The sequence below is a fragment of the Nelumbo nucifera genome, chromosome 6 (assembly GCF_055504915.1).
Source record: "Nelumbo nucifera cultivar China Antique chromosome 6, China Antique-T2T, whole genome shotgun sequence".
Lineage (NCBI taxonomy): Eukaryota > Viridiplantae > Streptophyta > Magnoliopsida > Proteales > Nelumbonaceae > Nelumbo > Nelumbo nucifera.
The window spans coordinates 28449528-28471003 of NC_142654.1; the positions used below are offsets into that span (position 1 = coordinate 28449528).

At 38.7% G+C, this 21476-nt stretch overlaps 1 protein-coding gene across 7 annotated transcripts in view; it reads left to right on the plus strand.

Annotated features, from left to right (window-relative positions):
- The window catches only part of NS1 (Class II aminoacyl-tRNA and biotin synthetases superfamily protein), a 61198-nt gene that overhangs the window by 14775 nt on the left and 24947 nt on the right, over positions 1 to 21476 (plus strand). For 6 of the 7 annotated variants that reach the window (XM_010260632.3, XM_010260631.3, XM_010260629.3 and 3 more), the window contains exons 3-7: positions 4642 to 4752; positions 8321 to 8425; positions 8866 to 9003; positions 17889 to 17969; positions 21071 to 21148. In XM_010260632.3, the coding sequence (XP_010258934.1) occupies positions 4642 to 4752; positions 8321 to 8425; positions 8866 to 9003; positions 17889 to 17969; positions 21071 to 21148 (513 nt within the window). The remainder of the gene's footprint in view (positions 1 to 4641; positions 4753 to 8320; positions 8426 to 8865; positions 9004 to 17888; positions 17970 to 21070; positions 21149 to 21476) is intronic. The other variant, XM_088889409.1, reaches the window with a different exon arrangement.

Genomic DNA, 21476 nt, shown 5'->3' on the forward strand with positions numbered 1-21476 from the left:
ACTTGTTGCTACATAGCCAAGCAAGGGGCAAACAGGAAGACCTTTTCTGGGCTCAATTGTGATTTATGTTGTTTTTTATTTTCCATATATTTTGTTGGGGGAGGCTGCAACTCATGCCTCTTCGAGGGTTGTATAAACTTTCAATCTTAAACCTATTTATGATCTAATAAAATTATCATCATTTATAAAAAAAAACGTATGCCCTCTAGAGTATTGAACTATAAAGACCTCTCATCAGGTTATCGTTCCCTCAGTCACTTTTATTTTCCATCCCTATGAGAGTGTTTGAATGTTGTGCCTTTGCTCATGATTTGTCTCCTTACCATGGTAAGTTGGACCCTTGGTCTATTTCATGTATCTTCCTTGGGTACCCCTCCTCTCAAAAAGGTTACCGGTGTTTTGATCCCATTGGTTGTAAGTATTTTGTCTCTATTTTCCTTTTTTTGATTCTGAACCATTCTATCTAGCTTCTCCTCAAGGGGAGAGTAGTATGGAGGAGAAGCAGGTCCGTCAGGTTTCTCTTTTTTGTGTCTTCCTGCATAAGTGACATAGAGATCAACATTGTTCTAAAGATGTGGAGCTATTGGATACCGAGCAACCGACACTGTCAGACTCTTGGGAGGCAAGTCCAACTGAGCCAGGCACTCTTCCCATTTTAGTTGTAGATGATCTTGACATTCCTATTGCCCAAAGAAAAGGAATCGGGTCATGCACTACCAAACACCCTATTACCCACGATGTGTCCCATGACCATATATTTTTCCCTCTTATTGTGCCTTTTTGTTAGCCGTTGATAGTATTCCCATACCAAAAAATGTGGTAGAGGCTTTGACTTACCCTGAATGGACAAATGCTATGAAGGAGAAAATTAATGCCCTCTATAAGGGAAAGACCAAGTGGGGTGTAAGTGGGTGTTTATAGTGAAACACAAGGTAGATGGGACAATAGAAAGGTACAAAGCAAGGTTGGTAGCAAAGGGGTATACTCAAGTCTACGGTGTTATGATTTGACATTTGCTCTAGTGGCAAAGATGTATTTGGTTCCGGTCCTTATATCATTGGCTGCAAATCTTGACTGGGAGTTGCACCAACTTGATGTAAAAAATGCCTTCTTGAATGGTGATTTGGAAGAGGAAGTGTACATGGCTTAACCACTTGGTTTCCATGCCAAAGGGAGTGAAAGTAAGGTGTGCAAGTTGAGAAAGTCTCTCTACTCAACCCAGAGCATGGTTGAGTAGGTTTTATGTGGTAGTTCAACAAGTTGGGTTCAAACAATTTTAGTCTGATCACAATCTCTTTGTTAAGAGGTGCTAGGAGCAGGTTGTAGTGTTGATAGTGTAGGTGGATGACATCATCAGTACAGGGAACTGGGGCTCTGAGATACAAAAGCTAAAGGAGTTCTTAGCTTCCCAATTTGGGGTGAAAGATATGGGTCCCCTAAAGTACTTTCTTGGGATTGAAGTTGCTCACTCAAAAAAGGATATCTTCATCTCTTAGAGGAAGTACACCCTTGATCTTTTACTAGACACATGCAAACTAGGTGCAAAACCAACAAATACCCCTATGGTTGTTGAGCATAAACTGGGTGATTGTGATGGAGAACCACCAAAAGATGGGCAACGGTTTCAAAGACTAGTGGGAAGATTGCTTTATTTGTCTATGACATGCCTGGACATTGCTTATGCTGTTGGGGTTCTAAGCCAGTTCATGCATTCCCCCAAGGTACCACATATGGAGGCTGTAGAAAGGATTCTTAGGTATTTATTCAACAAACATTACTTCTTTGTGATGTTCTGTATGTTGTGGGTGAGTAGTAGTTTCCATGATGAAGGCCTCTTGATTAGGGGTGTCCATGGTTCGGTTAATCGAACCATGGCCCCTTTTTGTAAACCGAACTGGTGGTACTGGTTTTTTCATTTTGCCAAACCGAAACCGAACTGGTACCACCGGTTAACTGGTCCGCTGGTTTCGGTTTTTGACCGGTTCGATTCTTCGGTTTTTCGGTTTTTTATATTTATAATATATGTATAATATTATATTATAAATAATAAATGATATATAATATATTATAAATTCTTTAAAAATATATAATATATTTGTAAATAGATCATTATAAATATAATATAAGTATATATTTATATATAATGAATATGCATTTATATAAAATACATAGAAAATATGTGACATATATTAAAAATATATATAAAATATACATATAAATATATATACCGGTCGGTTCGGTTAACCGTCGGTTTTTTTATAGGTTAACTGAAAACCGAACCGGTCCTTCAGTTTTTCAAAAATTTCCAAACCGAAACCGAACCGACCGGTTCGGTTAACCACATTTTGCGGTTTGGTTTTCTCGGTTCGCTTCGGTTTTTTTGGTTTTTCATGGACACCCCTACTCTTGATGTTGCTTAATTTAGTTGCAGGAAATGAAGACAACAACTTCCGAACGCTGTTGCAGTTGTGTTTCTAACTCAAGAAGCGGTTGTTTCATCTGCCGCTACACCATGTTTTTTAGTTTGAATTAGTGACTGGTTCAGGCTATAAGATTGGATGATTGGCATGGAACAGAAAAACAGGGAAGAGACTAAGAGGATAAAGAGAAGAGAAGGGAAAGAAAGTGAAAAACAATGAAGGGGACAGAGGCAATGCTGACTGTAATTTTTCAGCTGTAGCAACAGGAAAGGGAAAGGAAAATAAAGAGAGAAAGAAAGAAGAAAAGAGAAGAGGAAGGAAAAGAAGAAAGAGGAGAAGAAACAAAGAGGGGACAGTGGGAGAGAAAGAGGCGGTTAGTAGGGCTGTTCACGGAATGTTAAAAACCGACCAAACTGATCAAATCAGACTGATTTAACCCGAGATAGTCGGTCGGTTTTGGTTTAAAAATGTTACAACCCGATGACTCGGTTCAGTTGAGGGTAACACCTTTGTAACCCGAAGTAAAACTGACCCGAATCGATATGTACATTAAAAGTGTTTTCCCATGTTAATGTTTTTTCTATTCTTTGTTGAGTCAGGTGCTGGCCTGTTTTTTCTACTCTCCAGTCTTTCAGGCACTAATTGACTTAGTCTATCTCACAAAAAGTTAAACTCTAAAAAGGTGAACCTAAAAAAAGTAAAAAATGAATCATGCTTTCATGGCAACAAATGAAAATATGAGTCACAAACTTCATGGGCCTGAGTGGGATCTGATGTCATACCTGGCATGCATGCTAATACATGGGAGATGTGTGGTTGGGATTTAATATCTTACCCTTGAAAGTTAATAGTTCTATGCACTTGTATCATTTGCTAAGTAAAAAAACACAAAAGTCTAACTCTAATAAATAATTGCTTTGTTGTCGGTGACATGTAGCGAAAATATGTATTTATAGTGGATCATACATGGGTCTTTTTAATCAGTTTAGCTGCTTCATACTATTTTTTATCGGAATTTGCATTCAGTTTAATTAAAACCGATTAAACCGATCAACGATCATATCAAACCGAGAGTTTCGGTTTTGATGCCAATTGGTTGGTTTCAGTTTGCATAAAAAGGAGCCCAACACTTTTGGTTTAGTTGACAAAATTATATAAAACTGAACCATTCGGTCCGTATCGATCCATGTGCAGCCCTAGCGGTGAGAGAGAGAGAGAGAGAGAGAGAGAGAGAGAGAGGAGGAAGTGTGGGTCAGAGCAAGGCTCTGATACCAAACCGATGTAGCACCCCTGTTAGAAGGAAGGAGGAAGAAACAAGAGGAAGAAGATGAGCAGTGGAGAGGAGAGAGGACAAATTGAAGAAGACGGATTATAAAATTTCTATTTCTCAAAAACATGACATAACCCTAATACATAATGTTAGACTCTATTAGAAACTTAAAATTGAAAATTACAAGTAAACCCCTACTAAAAAGAAACATTACAAATGAACCCAATGACAACAAAAAAAAGGAACTTTAGAAATGAATCCAAATCCTACATTAAGCAAAATAAGTCCTAAACTAATGTCGTTTGACCTAATGTAAGTGTAAAAGCGAAACCTGTGGGGTGCATCAGTCTCAATGTGATCTCCATCAGAAACACCTCCTGAACTTCTGCTGCAAACTAAGTAATGACAAACCTGAGCATCCTTTTCCACCCATGCATTACTTTCTTTCCTTTTCTCTTGCCCAGAAACTACCACTGTTGAATCAGAATAAGATGACATGTCCAATTTCTCATTTGTCTTGCAAGAAGTAGTTTAGTAGAGACCCAATCCACTAAGCAGCTTGTACTTTTTAGATATTGGATATTCTCCCTCCTTTATTTTATTTATGTTAATACTGAGTTTGCTTTTACCCATAAGAAGGGGTTTTAAAGAGAGGTTAAATACTGTTTGTTCTCCATTTATCTCTATTTATATATATTATCTTTCTTATATGTTAATGCTGGATTAACTGTGTAATGTTAATAATGACTTAGATTTTTCAAAAAAATTGTTAATAATGACTTAGAACTGGTGCCTTAAACCAGGAAGCTATAATCCTCAAATCCCTGGGACACCCTAGAGAGGCAAAATTTTACATTAACATAAATATGAATTTCCCATTTGAGTACATGGTGATTACCCTGAAAATATATGACACGGTAATAATTTGCCAATGCTTGAGATTCTTATCAGGTGGAATCTGGCTCCATTTCAACTGGTGCATCTGTATGGGTGGAGGGTGCCATTGTAGAAAGTCAAGGTTCAGGGCAGAAAGTGGAATTGAGGGTCACTAAAGTCATCACTGTGAGGAACCTATTGCTTTTTCTTCTTGGGCAGGAAATCAACATAATTGTATCATACATTTATTGTTTTCCTTTTTGCCGATATATTGGCTATACTGGTACAACCTTACATAGAAATTGTTAATGTCTGTTGCATATCAGAGATTATGCCGGAAAGAGATGATTATAATTTCATAGTTCATACTTGCTTTGCATGTTGTGCACATGCTTTTTTTTTTGTCCCTGATCGGTTTTGCACATATTGGATTATGTTATGCAAGGGTCTAAAATGTAAGTAGTAGTTTTCTCATGGTAATGTATGCCTTCATAATATGACTTTGTAGGTTGGGGTTAATATTTTAACCTTTGAATATCTCCAATTGGTTTGGAGTGGTTAAAACTTAACATGGTTAGAGAATATTATGATTCTATTATGGTATCCTGGCTATTATGTTCACGAGTACTTAATACCTTGAGTATATTAAAATTTACTAATTGTCATATTCCAATATTGTGGTGTATTGTTCTATTAAAAGGTGCTGTTGCATTGCATCTTCTATACAAATTCCATCACATTTTCCCTTTTTCTCCATCTATCTACTTGTCCCCACTGCTTGAAAAACATGATAGGTCCTTTCTTTTGTTTTTACTATTTTGCTTTTTTAATTGATAACAGCAGCAGCAGGGGTATCTGAACCCTGCACTGCTCAATGATATTGTGGGTACAGGCTGGGCTTGGGTCTGAGAAGTCTGACATGACTATAAGGCAATGCCTAGGTGGTCTTGGGGGGTATCCTTATTGCATTGCCTCAAGTATTTTAAGAAAAGGTGCTGGGCTTGCTCTCTCAGCCCATTAGGTGCATGTCTAAAGATGCTAGGTGGGCACTTTAAAACATACCTAACATATTTTAATTGGCTGGGTTCATTCTATTGAAATGAATATGATGCACTGAGTAATTATTAACAATTTTGAACTCTTAATGTTTTCTGCATCTATTTCCGTTATATACTTGAAAGTTTTTTTTTTCCTTTTCCAGAACTTTGTACTCTAAATCTAAATTAAGATCATGTAAACAGACTATGTGAATGTTTTAATTAAAGAAAGATTATCTTAGGGGCTGTCTGATTAAGGTTGATGAAATGACTGAATCGAATGGTTCATTGGCTTATGGCTAGTGCCTTTTCTTTCATAAATACTACATGCTTTAGAATGCTTGAAGAAAAATTATGTTAGAACTTAGGGGTGATTTGGTATGGAATTACATGTAATATTCCTTTGTTTAACGAAAAAGTTGATTTATTTTTTAATGTAGTTGCCTTATTGAATTATTGTTATTATCATATTGCAATGTTATATTTGAAATATTGGGATTAATATATTTAAATGTCTATCTTCTCATGAATATGATGATTTTCTATGTTTTGATATGAAGTTTAGTTATTTGATGAATGCCATTGCTAATTATTGTAGACGATTGTTGGTTGCTATGCATAAGAAGATATCAACTTATAACTTGTTGGTTTTTTACTTGCAAACTTTTATTGATCAAATTAATTCGTAAAATCCCAATTATAATGACTGTTTTATAGACTCAATGAATCTCTCTTTGCAGACTCTAATTTCAACCTTGAAACTGACTGGAAATGACTCCTAATTGCACTAGGACTAAGGCAAACCCATATGAAGTCCATAGGGATAGTCAAATATGGATTCTAATTCCTTGAATGGCTCTGGATAGGGGTGCAAGTTGGGTTGGCCCGAGTTAAAAGTTTACACTGTTACAGGCTCGGGCTTCGGGTTGGGCCCATTGAAATTTTGACTAAATCCCATCCCTAACCCGGAAAAGTTGCACCCCTAGCCTCTGGAATAATATATACTTGTTACCCTAACAAGGCTAAATGACCCAAAAGCAACTCCAAGATAAACAAAAATTGTAAAAGACCAAAATCCTGTCATTTAACTGACACCTCAATAGTAATGGTTATGACTCTGACAAAACATTAGATTCACAATATCTTGGTCTCATTGGATAGGTAACTGAATAATCTATCTAATGACATGAAAATCAAGTCATATAGACAAGCTGTTATCCCTCAACCTTAGGCCAAAAGAAGCGTTATGAGCATGCGACTTTAAATTTTCTAAATTCTAAATTCTAAAGACTCTTTAGACTCGTTAGATATACTCTTATGACATTTGTTCAAAAAGATATACTCATATGACACCTATAAGCTAGAAAGCAACTCTAAAAAAGTAAAATTGACCAGAAGTAGGAAAATCCAAAAATTGTGAAATTTCTATTGTCATGGGATTTTGTTATTCTTGCTGGTAGTTCTCCTTCGGGGATGATCCGAGTTCCTGTTTAGTCTTGCTTGTCAAACCAGGATGATGCCGCTACATCAACTCTCCCCTCTCCCCTGTCAATTTAAGTGCAGGACCACTTATATACCTGGTTCCTTCACACCACTTCTTGTCTTGTAATATCTAGCCAAGACCATTGGATTTTTTTTTTTTTCCATACGAGGTCAAATAAGCAAAAATACAAACCACTGAAATAACACCCCAAAACACAATAATCTCATTACCTAATCACAAGGAAGGTACTAAACACAAACAAAATGGCATGAATCAGAACCAGCCCACATCACCCATGGACCTCAAGTGACTCTTGTTTCTACCCCCCATTGTCCTCTGCCTCCAGTATTCTTTGTCTGGACTCTTTTGGATTTAGAAAACCCCTGAGACTTGGAAGTCTTTTTCGATCTTTCTGCAGTCCCTTCCTTGAACAACACTGGGTTCCACTCCATCCAAGCATAGGAAGTTGTTTATCTCCTCATTTAGATCCTCCAACACCTCTTTTTCTGGAGTAATTTGAGAAGTTGTTGCTTTCTCCAACAAATTACCTTCTTTTTCCAATCTTTTAGAAGTAGCTGCTGCAAGGTCATCTCCACTCAAGAAGAATAAACCCAGAGATGTGTCCACTTAAGCTTCATGCTGGGCAACCTTATCAATGGACAAAGACTTATCCAAGTGGTGTACTTTATCCATCTGCACTTGTTCCAAATCCCCCATTCTTCAGATGCTGCCCAATCTTCTTTTGTTCTATAATCCCTTTCATCACCCCCCAGACCCTTCACCCCCTTTCCGTTGCAGCCCAATTTGTCCCCCCTTCCTCCTCCTCCTAACCCCCCTCCTCTTAAGGAGGCTTACACCTCCTTGTGTTCGAGAGGCTTACATCCTTGCGTTCTGAACTATGCCTCACGCCTCTAGGTAGTGGAACGCCTTGCGTCACGCCTCCACATTTTAAAAACATTGCATCTGACATAGACAGGTTAGAATCCTCCAAACCACCATGTGTTGTTGGATCATAAAACAATAACCTCAAGAATGTGCCCTTGGGGGGGGGGGAGTAAGCCTGGTATTACAATTTCAAGACTTTTTTTTTTTGTATGCTTTTTAATTTTCTTTTGCCTTTTTTTCTTTTCAGCTACTAGCAAGTTCCCTACAGTCCAAACACCATGGACCATAGAGGTTAACTTTGCTCATGGTAAGAATGTTGCTAATATGATATTCATAATTCTTCTTACAGGTTGGGAAGAGTGACCCTTCTTTTCCTATTCAAAAGAAAAGGATAAGCAGAGAATTTTTGAGAACCAAGGCGCATCTTCGTCCTCGAACAAATACATTTGGTGCTGTATGCTTCTGTTTTCTATTTACTAAATTACATTGTAATTCTCTTCTTATTAGTATCTTGAGATATTTGTTAGAAAATTATACAATTTAGTGGAAGTTGCTTTCAACAAGAGAGATTGATAGGTAGAAATTCTCACTCACCAAGAGCAGAAGAACAGAGGAACTGAATTTGTTATTGTTGTAAATTGTCTGATAAAAAAATCCTAGGTTCATCCAAGAGAGAAACATATAGAACCAATAAGAATAATGCCTGTATAAGTGAATTAATCCCATGGCTTCATTACATGGTTATCTTGAGCTTGTTCTTTTACGTCAGTATGATTATCCTGCTATACCATGTAGTGTTTTTTTTTCCTTTTTTTAATGAATGGCAGTAGATTCTTCCACTGTCTTCTTTAGGTGAATAATGTGGTCCATTTGTATTGTGCAAGCTGGTTTTAGGTTTCAAGAGTAAGGAATGCTTTGGCCTATGCTACACATAAGTTCTTTCAAGAAAATGGGTTTGTCTGGATTTCAAGCCCAATTGTAACTGCTTCAGATTGTGAAGGGGCTGGCGAACAGTTCTGCGTGACTACTTTGGTATGTTCTTTTGTATTAAAAATTGCATAGCATGGCACATTTTCCCCTTATGGGTTTTCTGTTCTTAATGAAATATATCATGGTCTCTACCTGTTTTTGTTGATCACTAAGTTGCATTTCACGTTCATCATCATCCAACACTCCCAGCTATATGGGATTGGCCACATGAATCCTGTTTCACCATTCTGTTCTGTTCAGTGCCATATCCACTGTTAAATTATGAGCCCTTAAATCATTTCTTGCTACCTCAACCCATGTTCTTTTTGGTCTGCCCCTAGCTCTTCTATCCTTTACAACTTGTAACAGATTACTTATGTCAAAAGGAAATTCGAAAAGTGAACTTACAAAACTTACTCATGTGCCTTCAATGCCTGTCACTATATCCAAGGTAGACCAAAAGTTAAGAACCAAAAGATCTTTGAACATTCATAAGTTCTGGCTGCACCAAAATCCAGTCTAAAATCATATTGATTGCATCAACACATAACCCCTTTTGATCCTTATATGTTCCATCAAAGGTTCTTCTATTTCTCTTTTTCCAAATTCCCCAATAAACTTAACAAGGAACAGAACTTTAAAATTTTTTGCTTTCCTATTCCTAAGAAAGTTGGTTCAAGAAGAGAAAATATCATGAGGCTGCAGCAGCTGCCATCTTTGTCTTCTAAACAAAATAAAGAAATATCCCCACAAGAATGTCTCCATGCTACATGTTATGAGGCTGCAGCAGCTGCCATATTTGTCTTCTAAACAAAGTAAAGAAATATCCCCACAAGAATGTTTCCATGCTACATGTTATGAATAAATCTATCACATTGTTGTTGTTCTCATGTACAGGTAACATAAGTTGGTAAAATGAAAGATGTTTCTTTTTAAGTGATGCATAGTAAGAATACTGTCTAGGGTCACCAGCCATTCAAAAAGCTTCCATTCTAGGTGGAATGGGATTACTCAAATGCCTTCAATGTCAGATTGTTCCACGTGGTGGCAGATATTAGCATTATAATAAGACTTAAACCATGAATCATCTATTTCTGCATTTTTTGCCACCATCTTGCACCATAAACTTCATGAGAAATATCCCCATTTGCAAGTTTACATTTTCCTACTTTTCTATCCAATGAAGGTCTCAGAGATAGGACACTGTATTGCACTACCATTCCTAACTTCAAAAAATATTGATTTGTTCCTATTCTTAATTAACATATGGGGTTTATGTGATTTTTAAGCACCAAAATACATTAACAAATTGCTCAACCACCAATTGCTTCTCATGGTTCTTGTTCTAATATTGGAGAGTTGATATCTTTGGACACCTCATTAGATGATAGTTGCCAAGGTATCTGGTGATTTTGGATAGCAGTGGGGCACCTAGTCATCTAGGCATAGGTGTTGCCTAGACAATAAGAAATTTATAAAATAAAAGCTAAAATTAGGTTGGTTTCATTGTTTTATATACCGATAAGAATGTATATTATTAATTGAAAAAATGACAACTCTCTTTATTAAGAACATTAAATTTCCTTTTAGAACATAGAAAATCATGAGGTATAAATGACAATAGTATTTTAATATATATTAATTTAAATATTTTCTAAAATAGTAGTTATAAAATAAGTATTTAATAGAAACAATTTCATAACAAATTAGCATTTAAAGAAGGCTATAATTTTATATGATAAAGATTTAAGATAGAGAGCAAGTTGTTGAAGATTAATTAGTTTTATGATATTTTTCTGAGTAGATGTTTTATGTTAGTTGTTAGATAGGAGGTGGGGACCATAGTAGTTATGTGAGTCCAAATTTTATTATGTTTTTTGAGTGTTATGTATGCTGTTTTATGTTTTGCCGCCCTATAAGGGCATAGTTGTCTTTGTATTGTTCTATTATTTTAGTATAAATAATAAGTGAAGGGGGCGGCCGGATTATTGCTCTCTTTTCTTTCAACTTCTCTTATTCTCTTCTTCTCCTTCTCTCTTCTTTCATATTTTTTAATTCAGTAGATTTCTACTTGGTATCAGAGCATCGACTAGGGTTTCTTGAAGCATTCTCATGCAGCCCTAGATCAGCCGACTGCATGAAGTAGTAAAGGGCTGATCGATCTGTTATAGATTGCCTAGTTCTTGGATTTTTTTGTGGGATCTAGACATCAGGAAGGTGATCTACTATTCGACATCAAAATCAGGAAGAACTGGAGTATGGGGAAGAGTCCCAGAAAAGTTGGACTCTTTGTTTTTGATATGATCTTGGGCGCCCAGGTACTGTTAGTTTTCTTTTGATTTTCTTAAGAGGCGGTTTGGTTTTTGAAATTTTCTAGGCCTCCCGGAGTGATCGATTCACTTTTCTCTCTGTTGGGAGGCATGGGGAGGAGAGAGATTTCCCTCCAACTAGGGTTTTCTTCTTCTGGAAGGGTTGGTTTATGTGTGTGTGGTATTAAATCATTTTTTATAGGTCTTCAATCTATTTTTTTCTTACCGTTGAATAGTTTGAAGTAAAATGGAGAGTTGGAGTACCGAGATGAAATCTATCGGTATTGTGGGACTGGGTGTTGGAGGTAGTAGTGATATTTTTGGGTTTGGGATCATTAATACAGTAAAACTTGATGGTACAAATTATTTGGAGTGGGCACAATCAGCTAAGATGGCTATTGGTGCCGGTGGAAAATTAGGGTATCTCACTGGGGAGGAGAAGAAACCTGATACAAACTCTTCCCGATGGGTGCAAGAGAATTACATGGTAATGTCTTGGCTGTGTAATTCTATGTTACCTCATATTGCAAAAAATTTCCTATGGGCTAATACGGCTAAGGAGATTTGGGATGGAGTGACTGAAACCTACTCTCAAAAGCAAAATGAAGCCAGAGCCTATCAATTAAGAAATCAGGTGATAAGTATGAAACAGGGAGAAAAACCTCTTGCTGTGTATTTCTTCATGCTGAAAACCCTATGACAGGAAATAGATCACTTAAAAACTGTGGTATGGGAAAGTGTAAATGATGCAGCAACTTATCACAAACTAGTAGAGAGGAATAGGGTTTTTGAGTTCTTGGCAGGGCTGAACCCTGAATTTGACATTGCTAGGCAACAAATTCTTTCTAGGGAGGGTGTGACACTCTCTCAGGCCTATGCTTTTGTCTCTGGAGAGGAGAGTAGGAGGAATGTAATGCTGAGACAGCCTGGGATTGACCAGTCGACTATGGTTGGTACAACAAAACCTAAGCCGAATGGAGACAGGGGGAGTAGTGAGACTAGAAGGGAAGATAAGGACTTGGTGTGTGATTATTGCAAGAAGCCTAAGCATACCAGGGACACTTGTTGGAAGCTTCATCCAAATCTTATGCCTGCTCGGATAAGAAACAAGAAGGGAAATGCAAATGTAGTCACTACAGGAGACTCTTCAGCCCCTCTCTCCCAAACTGATTGGGAATCCATTGCAATAGTAGCAGTGAGAACAGAATTGGAGAGGTTTGGACAACTTATGAGTAAGAAAGGTTCACCCAGTTCTAGCCTTCTAGATGGACAGCAAAATGCAGGAGCCAACTACACCACTTCCTTTGCACATATAGGTAGTTCATATGCAACTGCGAATCTTACATCCACTTCTGGTAAGGAGGGACCTCCCCGGATTATAGACTCAGGAGCATCTGAGTATATGACTAATGCCCCTACCATTTTCAGTTCTTATCAGTTGTGCTCTGGTAGAGATAGAGTCTCTACAGCAGATGGTTCACATATGCCCATTGCTGGGAAGGGGACAGTTAGAGTGACCAATGATATAACTCTGTCCTCTGTTTTACATGTCCCTAGACTTCATACCAACCTACTGTCTGTTAGTTCTTTGACAAAAAAATTGAATTGTTCTATGACCTTTCTTCCTGGTAATTGTGTTTTGCAGGATCTGGAGTCAAAGAAGATGATTGAGAGTGGCCGTGAGGTGAATGGAGTCTACCTTCTGGATGAGATTCCGAGACATCAGGGCCATCATGTTAGCAGCAGCAGTAGTAGTGGGTCAGAGTCAGTAAACCAGATTATGCTTTGGCACAATCGCTTGGGACATCTTTCTTTTAGTTCTTTGAAATGTCTTTTCCCAAAATTGTTTGAGTCTGTTCAATTATCTACTTTGGAGTGTGAGAATTGTCAGTTAGGAAAGCATTGTAGACAGTCTTTTAAACCATGTAATAAAAGAAATACTTCTGCTTTTAATATTGTTCACACTGATGTATGGGGACCATATCAAATCCCTTCCATGGGAGGATTCCATTACTTTCTCTTGTTTGTGGATGATTATACACGATATTCTTGGATATATTTGATGAGATCACGTGATGGGGTTCCTAACTTAGTACGACAATTCCACCAGATGGTTCTCACACAATTTGGAGTGAGAACTAAGGTTTTTAGATCAGATAATGCCAGAGAGTACTTTGAGAAGGACCTAACCACGTATCTCTTAGAACATGGTGTAGTTCATCAGAGTAGCTGTGCATATACACAACAACAGAATGGAGTTGCTGAGAGGAAAAACAGACACATTGTGGAGGTGGCAAGGAGTCTTATGGTGTGTGCTTCAGTTCTTGTATAGTTCTAGGGAGATGCAGTTCTTACAGCCGTATATGCGATTAACCGTGTTCCTTCACGGACTTTGGGGTTTAAGGTGCTATTTAGCCTCATTTTTCCAGATGGAGAGATATTTCATATACCTCTGAGGGTTTTTGGTTGTGTTTCTTTTGTTCACATTCTTGGCCCTCATCGCAAGAAATTGGATCCTAAGGCCAAGAAATGTGTTTTTCTTGGGTATGCTTAGAACCAAAAGGGGTATTGCTGTTATGACCTAGTGTTAAGGAGCAGATTTGTCACTATGGATGTTACCTTTTTTGAATCCACATTCTTCCTCTCGAATGGTTCTCCTCAGGGGGAGAGTTTTGGGGAGGAGAACTCACAATCTGTTCCTCTTCCTGTTTCTGTGGTGCCTTCATTAGTTCAGCCAGCATATACATCAGTTCAGCCACCACCTGCACCATCAGTTCACCTGCACCTCCAGTTTCATTACCTGAGCCACTACGGGCAGCATCACAACAATATCAACGCCGACAGATGATGGTTGACTCCACACATCCTCGACCCACACCACTCTCTGTCAGTCCTTCTGATGATAGTGTTTCTGTCCCCAACACTATTGTTGCAGCTGATCCCACTGACCTTGATCTTCCCATTGCACTTCGTAAGGGGAAGAGAAAGTGTACAGCCCATTGCATTTCACACCATCTTTCCTACAGTGCCTTATCACCCTCCTACCGTGCTTTTCTTTCTTCCCTGGATTTTGTGTCTATACTGAGGAATGTTACTGAGGCTCTCTTCAAACCTGAGTGGAAAACAACCATACAACCATGCAAGATGAGATGGATGCTTTTGTCAAAAACCAAACTTGGGAAATAGTTGATCTCCCCCTAGACAAGGAGACAGTCCGATGTCGATGAGTATTCTGTTATGGTCCCGCGCGTAGGATCTCGTCACGTGTCGGTCCACCGGAAGAGACTCCTGTCTTCCCTTGCCCTTGCCCTTGCCCTTGCCCTTGCCCTTGCCCTTGCCCTTGCCCTTGCGTACAGACCCTGTTGTGGCAATCGCGTGGGTGATTTGTCCAAGAGATCACCCGAACTCTCCTCACTCTCTTTCTTGACTGGGAAACTGAATGCTTTATTTCAATCGTAGTTCCTTAAATAGGAGATTACAGAAGAGAATTCCTTGTTGGATTCGGCTAGGCTACGGTAATCCAACTCAAACTAAAACTCCTAATTTCCTACTCAAACTAAAACTCATAACTCTTACTTAAGAAGATAAAATAAGATAAGGATAAGATAAGATAAGGGATAAGGGATAAGATAAGCTGGCGGCGAGTTGGCTTGACGTGTCCAGATAAGGGTGGGCCCACCCCTATGAGCTGTCGTATGGGCCCCACTCTGCTGTTGTTGCCGGGTGTGTGCGCGCGGCTCATGGTGCCGCTGCCGCGCGGTGCGTGCGCGTAGTGCTGCTGCCGGGCAGTGCGTGTGTGCGGCTCATGGTGCCACTTCCGTGCGGTGCCGGGCGTGTGTGCGGTGCGTGCTGCTGTGCAGTGCGCGCTGCTGCCCGGCGGTGCGTGCTGTGCGCCGTGGTGCCACTGCCGTGCGGTGCCGGGCGTGTGCGTGGTGCGTGCTGCTGTGCGGCCCTGCCAGGCGGTGCCTGCTGCTGTGTGGCCTGCTGTGCGTGCTGCTGCCTATGACTGCACCGCAGTGCGCTGCCGGATGGTGTGACCATAACATATTCACAGTGAAGTATAAGGCTGATGGCAAGATAGAGAGGTACAAGGCAAGGTTGGTAGCAAAAGGGTATACTCAGACCTATGGTGTTGATTATCTGGAAACCTTTGCACCAGTAGCTAAGATGAGATCAGTTCGTATTTTTTATCTCTAGCAGCCACCTATTCATGGCCCTTGTTCCAGCTTGATGTTAAAAATGCTTTCCTCAATGGTGACTTACAGGAGGAGGTATATATGAACATTCCTGGAGGTTTTTATGAAAATGTTGGTAAAGGAAAGGTGTGCAGACTCAGAAAATCTCTGTATGGACTGAAACAGTCACCTAGGGCTTGGTTTGACAGGTTCAGAGGGGCACTCATCCGTTTTGGATACACACAGACACAGTCTGATAACACCCTCTTTGTGAAGAAGAGAGATGCTCTGGTGTCAATTCTGATTGTGTATGTGGATGATATAGTGGTGATAGGAAATGATCTAGAGGAGATTGATGATCTCAAAATATCATTGCAGCAAGAATTTGAGATCAAAGATCTTGGTGAGCTCAAATACTTCTTAGGGATTGAAGTTGCAAGATCCAAGCATGGGATCTTCATTTCACAGAGAAAGTATGTACTTGACCTACTGTGAGAGACTGGGAAGCTGGGGACCAAATCAACAGATACTCCTATTGATCCAAATCACAAAATTAATGGTGTGGATGGTGAATTGGTAAAGGATGTGGGGAGATATCAAAGAATGGTGGGCCGACTGCTGTATTTGTGTATGACACGACCAGATTTTTCTTATGCTGTCAGTGTTGTGAGTCAATACATGCATGCACCTCGGGTTCAGCACTGGGAAACTATTGAGAGAATACTTGCATATCTGAAAACGCACCCTGGTAGAGGCATTCTTTTCTCAAATCATGAGAATCTGAAGCTAGAATCCTATATGGATGTAGACTGGGCAGGATGCTTAGATGACAGGAGGTCTACATCAGGAGTGTGTACCTTTGTAGGTGGAAACTTGATCTCCTGGAAGAGTAAGAAGCAAGCGGTTGTGGCAAGGTCAAGTGCAGAGGCTGAGTATAGATCCATGGCTCATGGTGTCTCAGAACTTCTTTGTGTTAGATCTCTTTTGAGTGAGATTGGGGTGAAAGTAGAGGAACCTATGATGTTATACTGTGACAATCAGGCTGCAATCAATATTGCCCACAATCCAATTCACCATGATAGGACAAAACACATTGAAGTTGATTGACACTTTATAAGAGAAAGGGTAACAACCAGAGAAGTTTGTTTGCCTTATATTTCTTCAGAGTTGCAGCTGGCTGATGTTCTCACTAAAGGGGTGGCAAGGAACAAGCTTGAACATGATCTACGCAAGTTGGGAATGTGTGACATTTACTCCCAACTTGAGGGGGAGTGTTGAAGATTAATTAGTTTTATGATGTTTTTCTGAGTAGATGTTTTATGTTAGTTGTTAGATAGGAGGTGGGGACCACAGTAGTTATGTGAGTCCAAGTTTTATTATGTTTTTTGAGTGTTATATATGCTGTTTTATGTTTTGCCGCCCTATAAGGGCATAGTTGTCTTTGTACTGTTCTATTATTTTAGTATAAATAATAAGTGAAGGGGGCGGCCAGATTATTGCTATCTTTTCTTTCAACTTCTCTTCTTCTCTCTTCCTTCTCTCTTCAAGAAACTACTTTCTTTCATATTTTTTAATTCAGCAGATTTCTACTCAAGTAAAAGAGAAAATACAATGGTGGAGCTGCTATAGTAGAATTTACTAACACACATAAGAGAGAGAGAGAGAGAGAGTATAGTAGAATTTACTAACATGCATATTAGTAAGATGCAGCCATAGTAATGATTATAATAAGATGCCAGCCTTGTTAATGTTCTTACATTAAGTCATGTTTCTTGGATTAGCTTTTTATCCACCCTGTCTATAAGGATGCGGGAACTCTTGCGTATTTAATATCAAAATAGGGTGTTGTTGGGCTGGTCGCTTCTGGGGACCATCCTACTATACCCTTGCCCATTTGACACTACACTTGGGATAAGGTGCAGTGTGTCCTTTCCAGAGAATGTCCTAACATGAACATGAAAAACACTATTGGCACAATGTATTCACCAAGACATTTGAATAAAAAGTTACTTTCATTATTTGTTCTTTTTCCTAGATTTCCTTGTTCAATTGATCAACTAGTCCAAAAGTAAGTGTATGGTTGGAAGAGATGTGGGTTGTTGGTTTCCCCCCCCCCCCCAAAAAAAAAGGCTGTGGGGTGGGGGGGTAGACCCTTTGACAAAGAAAAAAAGCCTTTTCTTTGAAGTCCAATTTGTAATTAATATTCAGATTGATTTAGCTGATATTTGCATTTTCTCAAGAATAATGTCTTGCCTTAAAGTTGGATATAATTTTAGTTGTGCCAAGGATTTGCTTGTTTTCCCTTCTAGAGTTACCTTTTACACGCATTTCTCAAAAATCTATTTAAGTTATTCCATTTTTTTAAGATGATGTAAGGAATGGTTTTATCATACCTACTGAAAATATGAGCACTTGTTAATAGAATGCGTGTGCATGTTTTTTTTTTTGTTTTCTTGATTGAAAGATTCCAAGCTCTCGGGATGCTTCTGATTCACTAGTTGATACTATTCCAAAGACTGATGATGGTTTAATTGACTGGTCACAGGTAAGGAGACAATCTCATTTAAATTTGCCCTTCATATTTCAGCAAACACTGAATTATCATCATCAAGTAACTGCTTGTTTGTTGATTTAGTTTATTACCTCAATATTGTGTTTTTTAGGAATCTCCCTCAAGAATCTTGGTGGTCCAGAAACAGGGTGAATGCTTTGACATTGAATCAAATTCCATGTAAAAGAACAAAAGAAAAAGGCTACTTCCATAATAATTTTATAAATATGAAATATCATTATGAAAATACTTCCCTATCAAATTCTTTTGGCTAAAATGATTCTCTTTTGTCTTTCTTTCTTTTCCTTTTTTCCTATCTAGTGCTGTAATATATTTTTCTCTCATTTCTTAATAATTGTTTTTTTTTTTTAATCTAAAGATCAACTTGGAAGGTCTCTTAGAGTATTTAGAAGCATCAGTGAGCTGTCATGTTGATCTGAAGTAAGGACTAGCTGACCGATATTTCAGATCTATATAAAGAGAATATTTCAGTTGGGTAGTTAGAGTTTATGATGAATGAAAAGTTTACTTGCTAGTGGCCGCTTCAAGATACAAAAAAAAATCGCTGAGTTGTGGGCACCACTGTATGAAGGTTTTCCTCAAATTAAATTTTAATGGAAGTAGCATGGTGAACCTGGGTCCTTCAAGCATAAGGGGAGTCTCTAGAGATGAGAAGGGTGTTCAAAAGCTTGTAATAGAAGGAGATTCTAAGGAGGTTGTGGGCTGGCTGAAGAACGAGGAAGCCTTTTGGACATACAGGAATGAAATCAAGAAGCTTAAGTGGTTAATTCAAGGAATGCAAGGTGCAAGTGCCATGGGTTCAAAGATCAATTAATGCTATGGCTGATACTTTGGCAAAACAAGGGGTGAACAGGAATCACTGATTTTTGGCTGAATTGTAATATTGTAATATTTTTTCTAATGGGGAAGAGAAAGACTTTTCTCTTGAAAAAGGTTCTTTCTGTTGTGGTATCTTGTGAGGTCCAATCCTCCCTCCCTCCTTCCTCTTATTTCTTTTATCTTCTCTCTCTGATCTTCTCATATTTTTTCTATGCTAAGGTCTGAAATACTCTTGTTCATAACTCTCATATTACTCATCCCACCACCTTAGCTCACTTGACAACCGCCCAAGGGCCCCCTCAATTACTGCATAAGTGAATCAAAGAATGTAGACTACACAAAAACCATGATGGATGCTAGCTATGCTCTAATCGAGTCCCATCACCAATAGGCACTGAATACACCTGTAAGATTACTCCATTCTGGTTCCTGGCAAAACCCCAACCTCCTAAAGGACCTAGATTTTTTTTTGATAGGTACCATAAACAGATTTTGTATTAAAATGATGTATACAACAAGCTATTATATACTATTCTCCCGTCCAATTGCTTTTGGTATTTGGGATTGGTTTTATCTCTATTTGGATGCAGGTGGAATCCCTTAACAGATGTGGTTAGCTTGTTCAACTCAACCTTTGTTACTTTACTGAGAAGAAAAGGGAAGATCATGTGGCGATGCACCAGGGCAGTGTTCCTTTGGACTATATGGGGGAGAGAGATGTGAGAATATTTAAAGGGTAGGCACTCAGTAAGGCTATAATTGAAAGTATTGGTATCAAAGCGGTGCCTTGGACAAAAGCTATGGACCTGTTTGCCCCTTCCCATTTGATGATATCCTTAGAGGGTTACAATGGGTTGTCTCTTCTTCTACCTCAAGAGTTGTGTCATGCACAATGGTGAGTTGGTGACCACCTACTGATGGCGTGATAAAAATGAACTTTGATGGAGCCGTTTTGGAAATCCTGGGACTTCAGGCATAGGTGGAATTTTTTGAAACCAGCATTGTACCGCTCTAGCAATTTATTTGAAGCCAGTTGGATATGGAGACTCTGTAAGGGCTGGAATGTATTTAATACATTCATAGACCCAAAAATAAAACGTGGACTTTACTGTTAAAGTCTCCCTTTATCTTCCCACATAGAATCAAAGCCAGATCTGAACACTCACTTGACCCCTTGTGAACCATTGCCCAGTCCATTACAAAATAGCTAATGTCTTTGCAGACGTGACCACTCCCTGCTCCTTGCAAGGAAGTGGACCAAGAATAAGTTATTACATTTTTTGACAGATGATTTGGAAAGCATGCAGGATTGGCACCTCACAGTGTCATCCATGGTGAAGTGCCAAAACTCCTCCCTATTCCATATTTTTTGAATCCCCTTTTGCCAATCTGTTCTATTTAAAGCCATATCCACTGTCAAATTATTAGTGCTTTAGCTGATCAACATCTCAGGTCAAATTTAATATCATAACAAGTTCTTGCGTTTCATTCTTCCGAGTGTCCATGTCACTGCTACTTTGCTTTGAAGCATCTTCACATGATTTTCCTCCACACCATCTTGAGTGAAAGTAAGACTACAGAGGCCCAAGTCTGAAAATTTGAAGACATCTGTACAGGACATTAATAGGGTATTGTATGGATATACCACTAGCTATGCAAGGAGCCAGGAAGGGGGTGGGGGGGTGGGAGAGTGTTGTACAACTTGATACTGCTTGGTTTATTTTGGTTCTAAAATTTCAATTCTACTGTGTTTATCATGACCAAGTCTGAAATTTTGAAGACATCTGTACAGGACATTAATGGGGTATTGTATATGTTACTAGCTATGCAAAGAGCCAGGAGGGGGGGGGGAGTATTGCACAACTTGATACTGCTTGGTTTATCTTGGTTCTAAAATTTCAATTATACTATGTTGATCATGGCCACCTCTTGATGTAATGCTTGCTTGTAACTCACTCATTTAGGAATCTTTTGTTACTAAAGTTCTTTTCATGTTGATCATCATCATCCAAGCCTTATCCCAACTATATGGGGTTGGCTACATGAATCCTGTTTTGCCATTTCGTTCTGTTTAATGCCACAGCTCGTTTCATGTTGAAACCAGCCTTAATTTTAAGTCTTTATCCCCTACTCCACCCCTTGATTTAAATTTACTTAGCAGTCATTATGTTTAGAACTGATTATGAAGTTAAAGCAGTGCTGTTAATTATGATTGTATTTCTCTCTCTCTCTCTATTTTTTTTTAATCATGGCAGGATTTTTTTGGGAAACCAGCATTCTTGACTGTTTCGGGCCAACTCAATGCTGAAACATATGCTTCTGCTCTTTGTGATGTATGCATTCTCTTTCTATGCTCATATCCATATTGTCATTCTCAACATGTTGTTTAGTCATCATAGTTTTGAAGACACCAAGTCAAAAGCTAGGTGACTGGGGGCCTTGTTGCCTATGTGATTAGTTTTTTAAAATACAAAAAAAATATAAATCCTAGGGTAGTTCCCTAGGTTTCACTGCAATCAGCAGTCATCTTTCACTAATAATTACCAATAATCCTCATGAAATAAGTATAACCACATATTGGAATGTACTAACATAGAAAATCAACATTTTCATAAAAAGAAATAATAGAAAACATAGTTTATTTGCTAAATCAGAAAATAT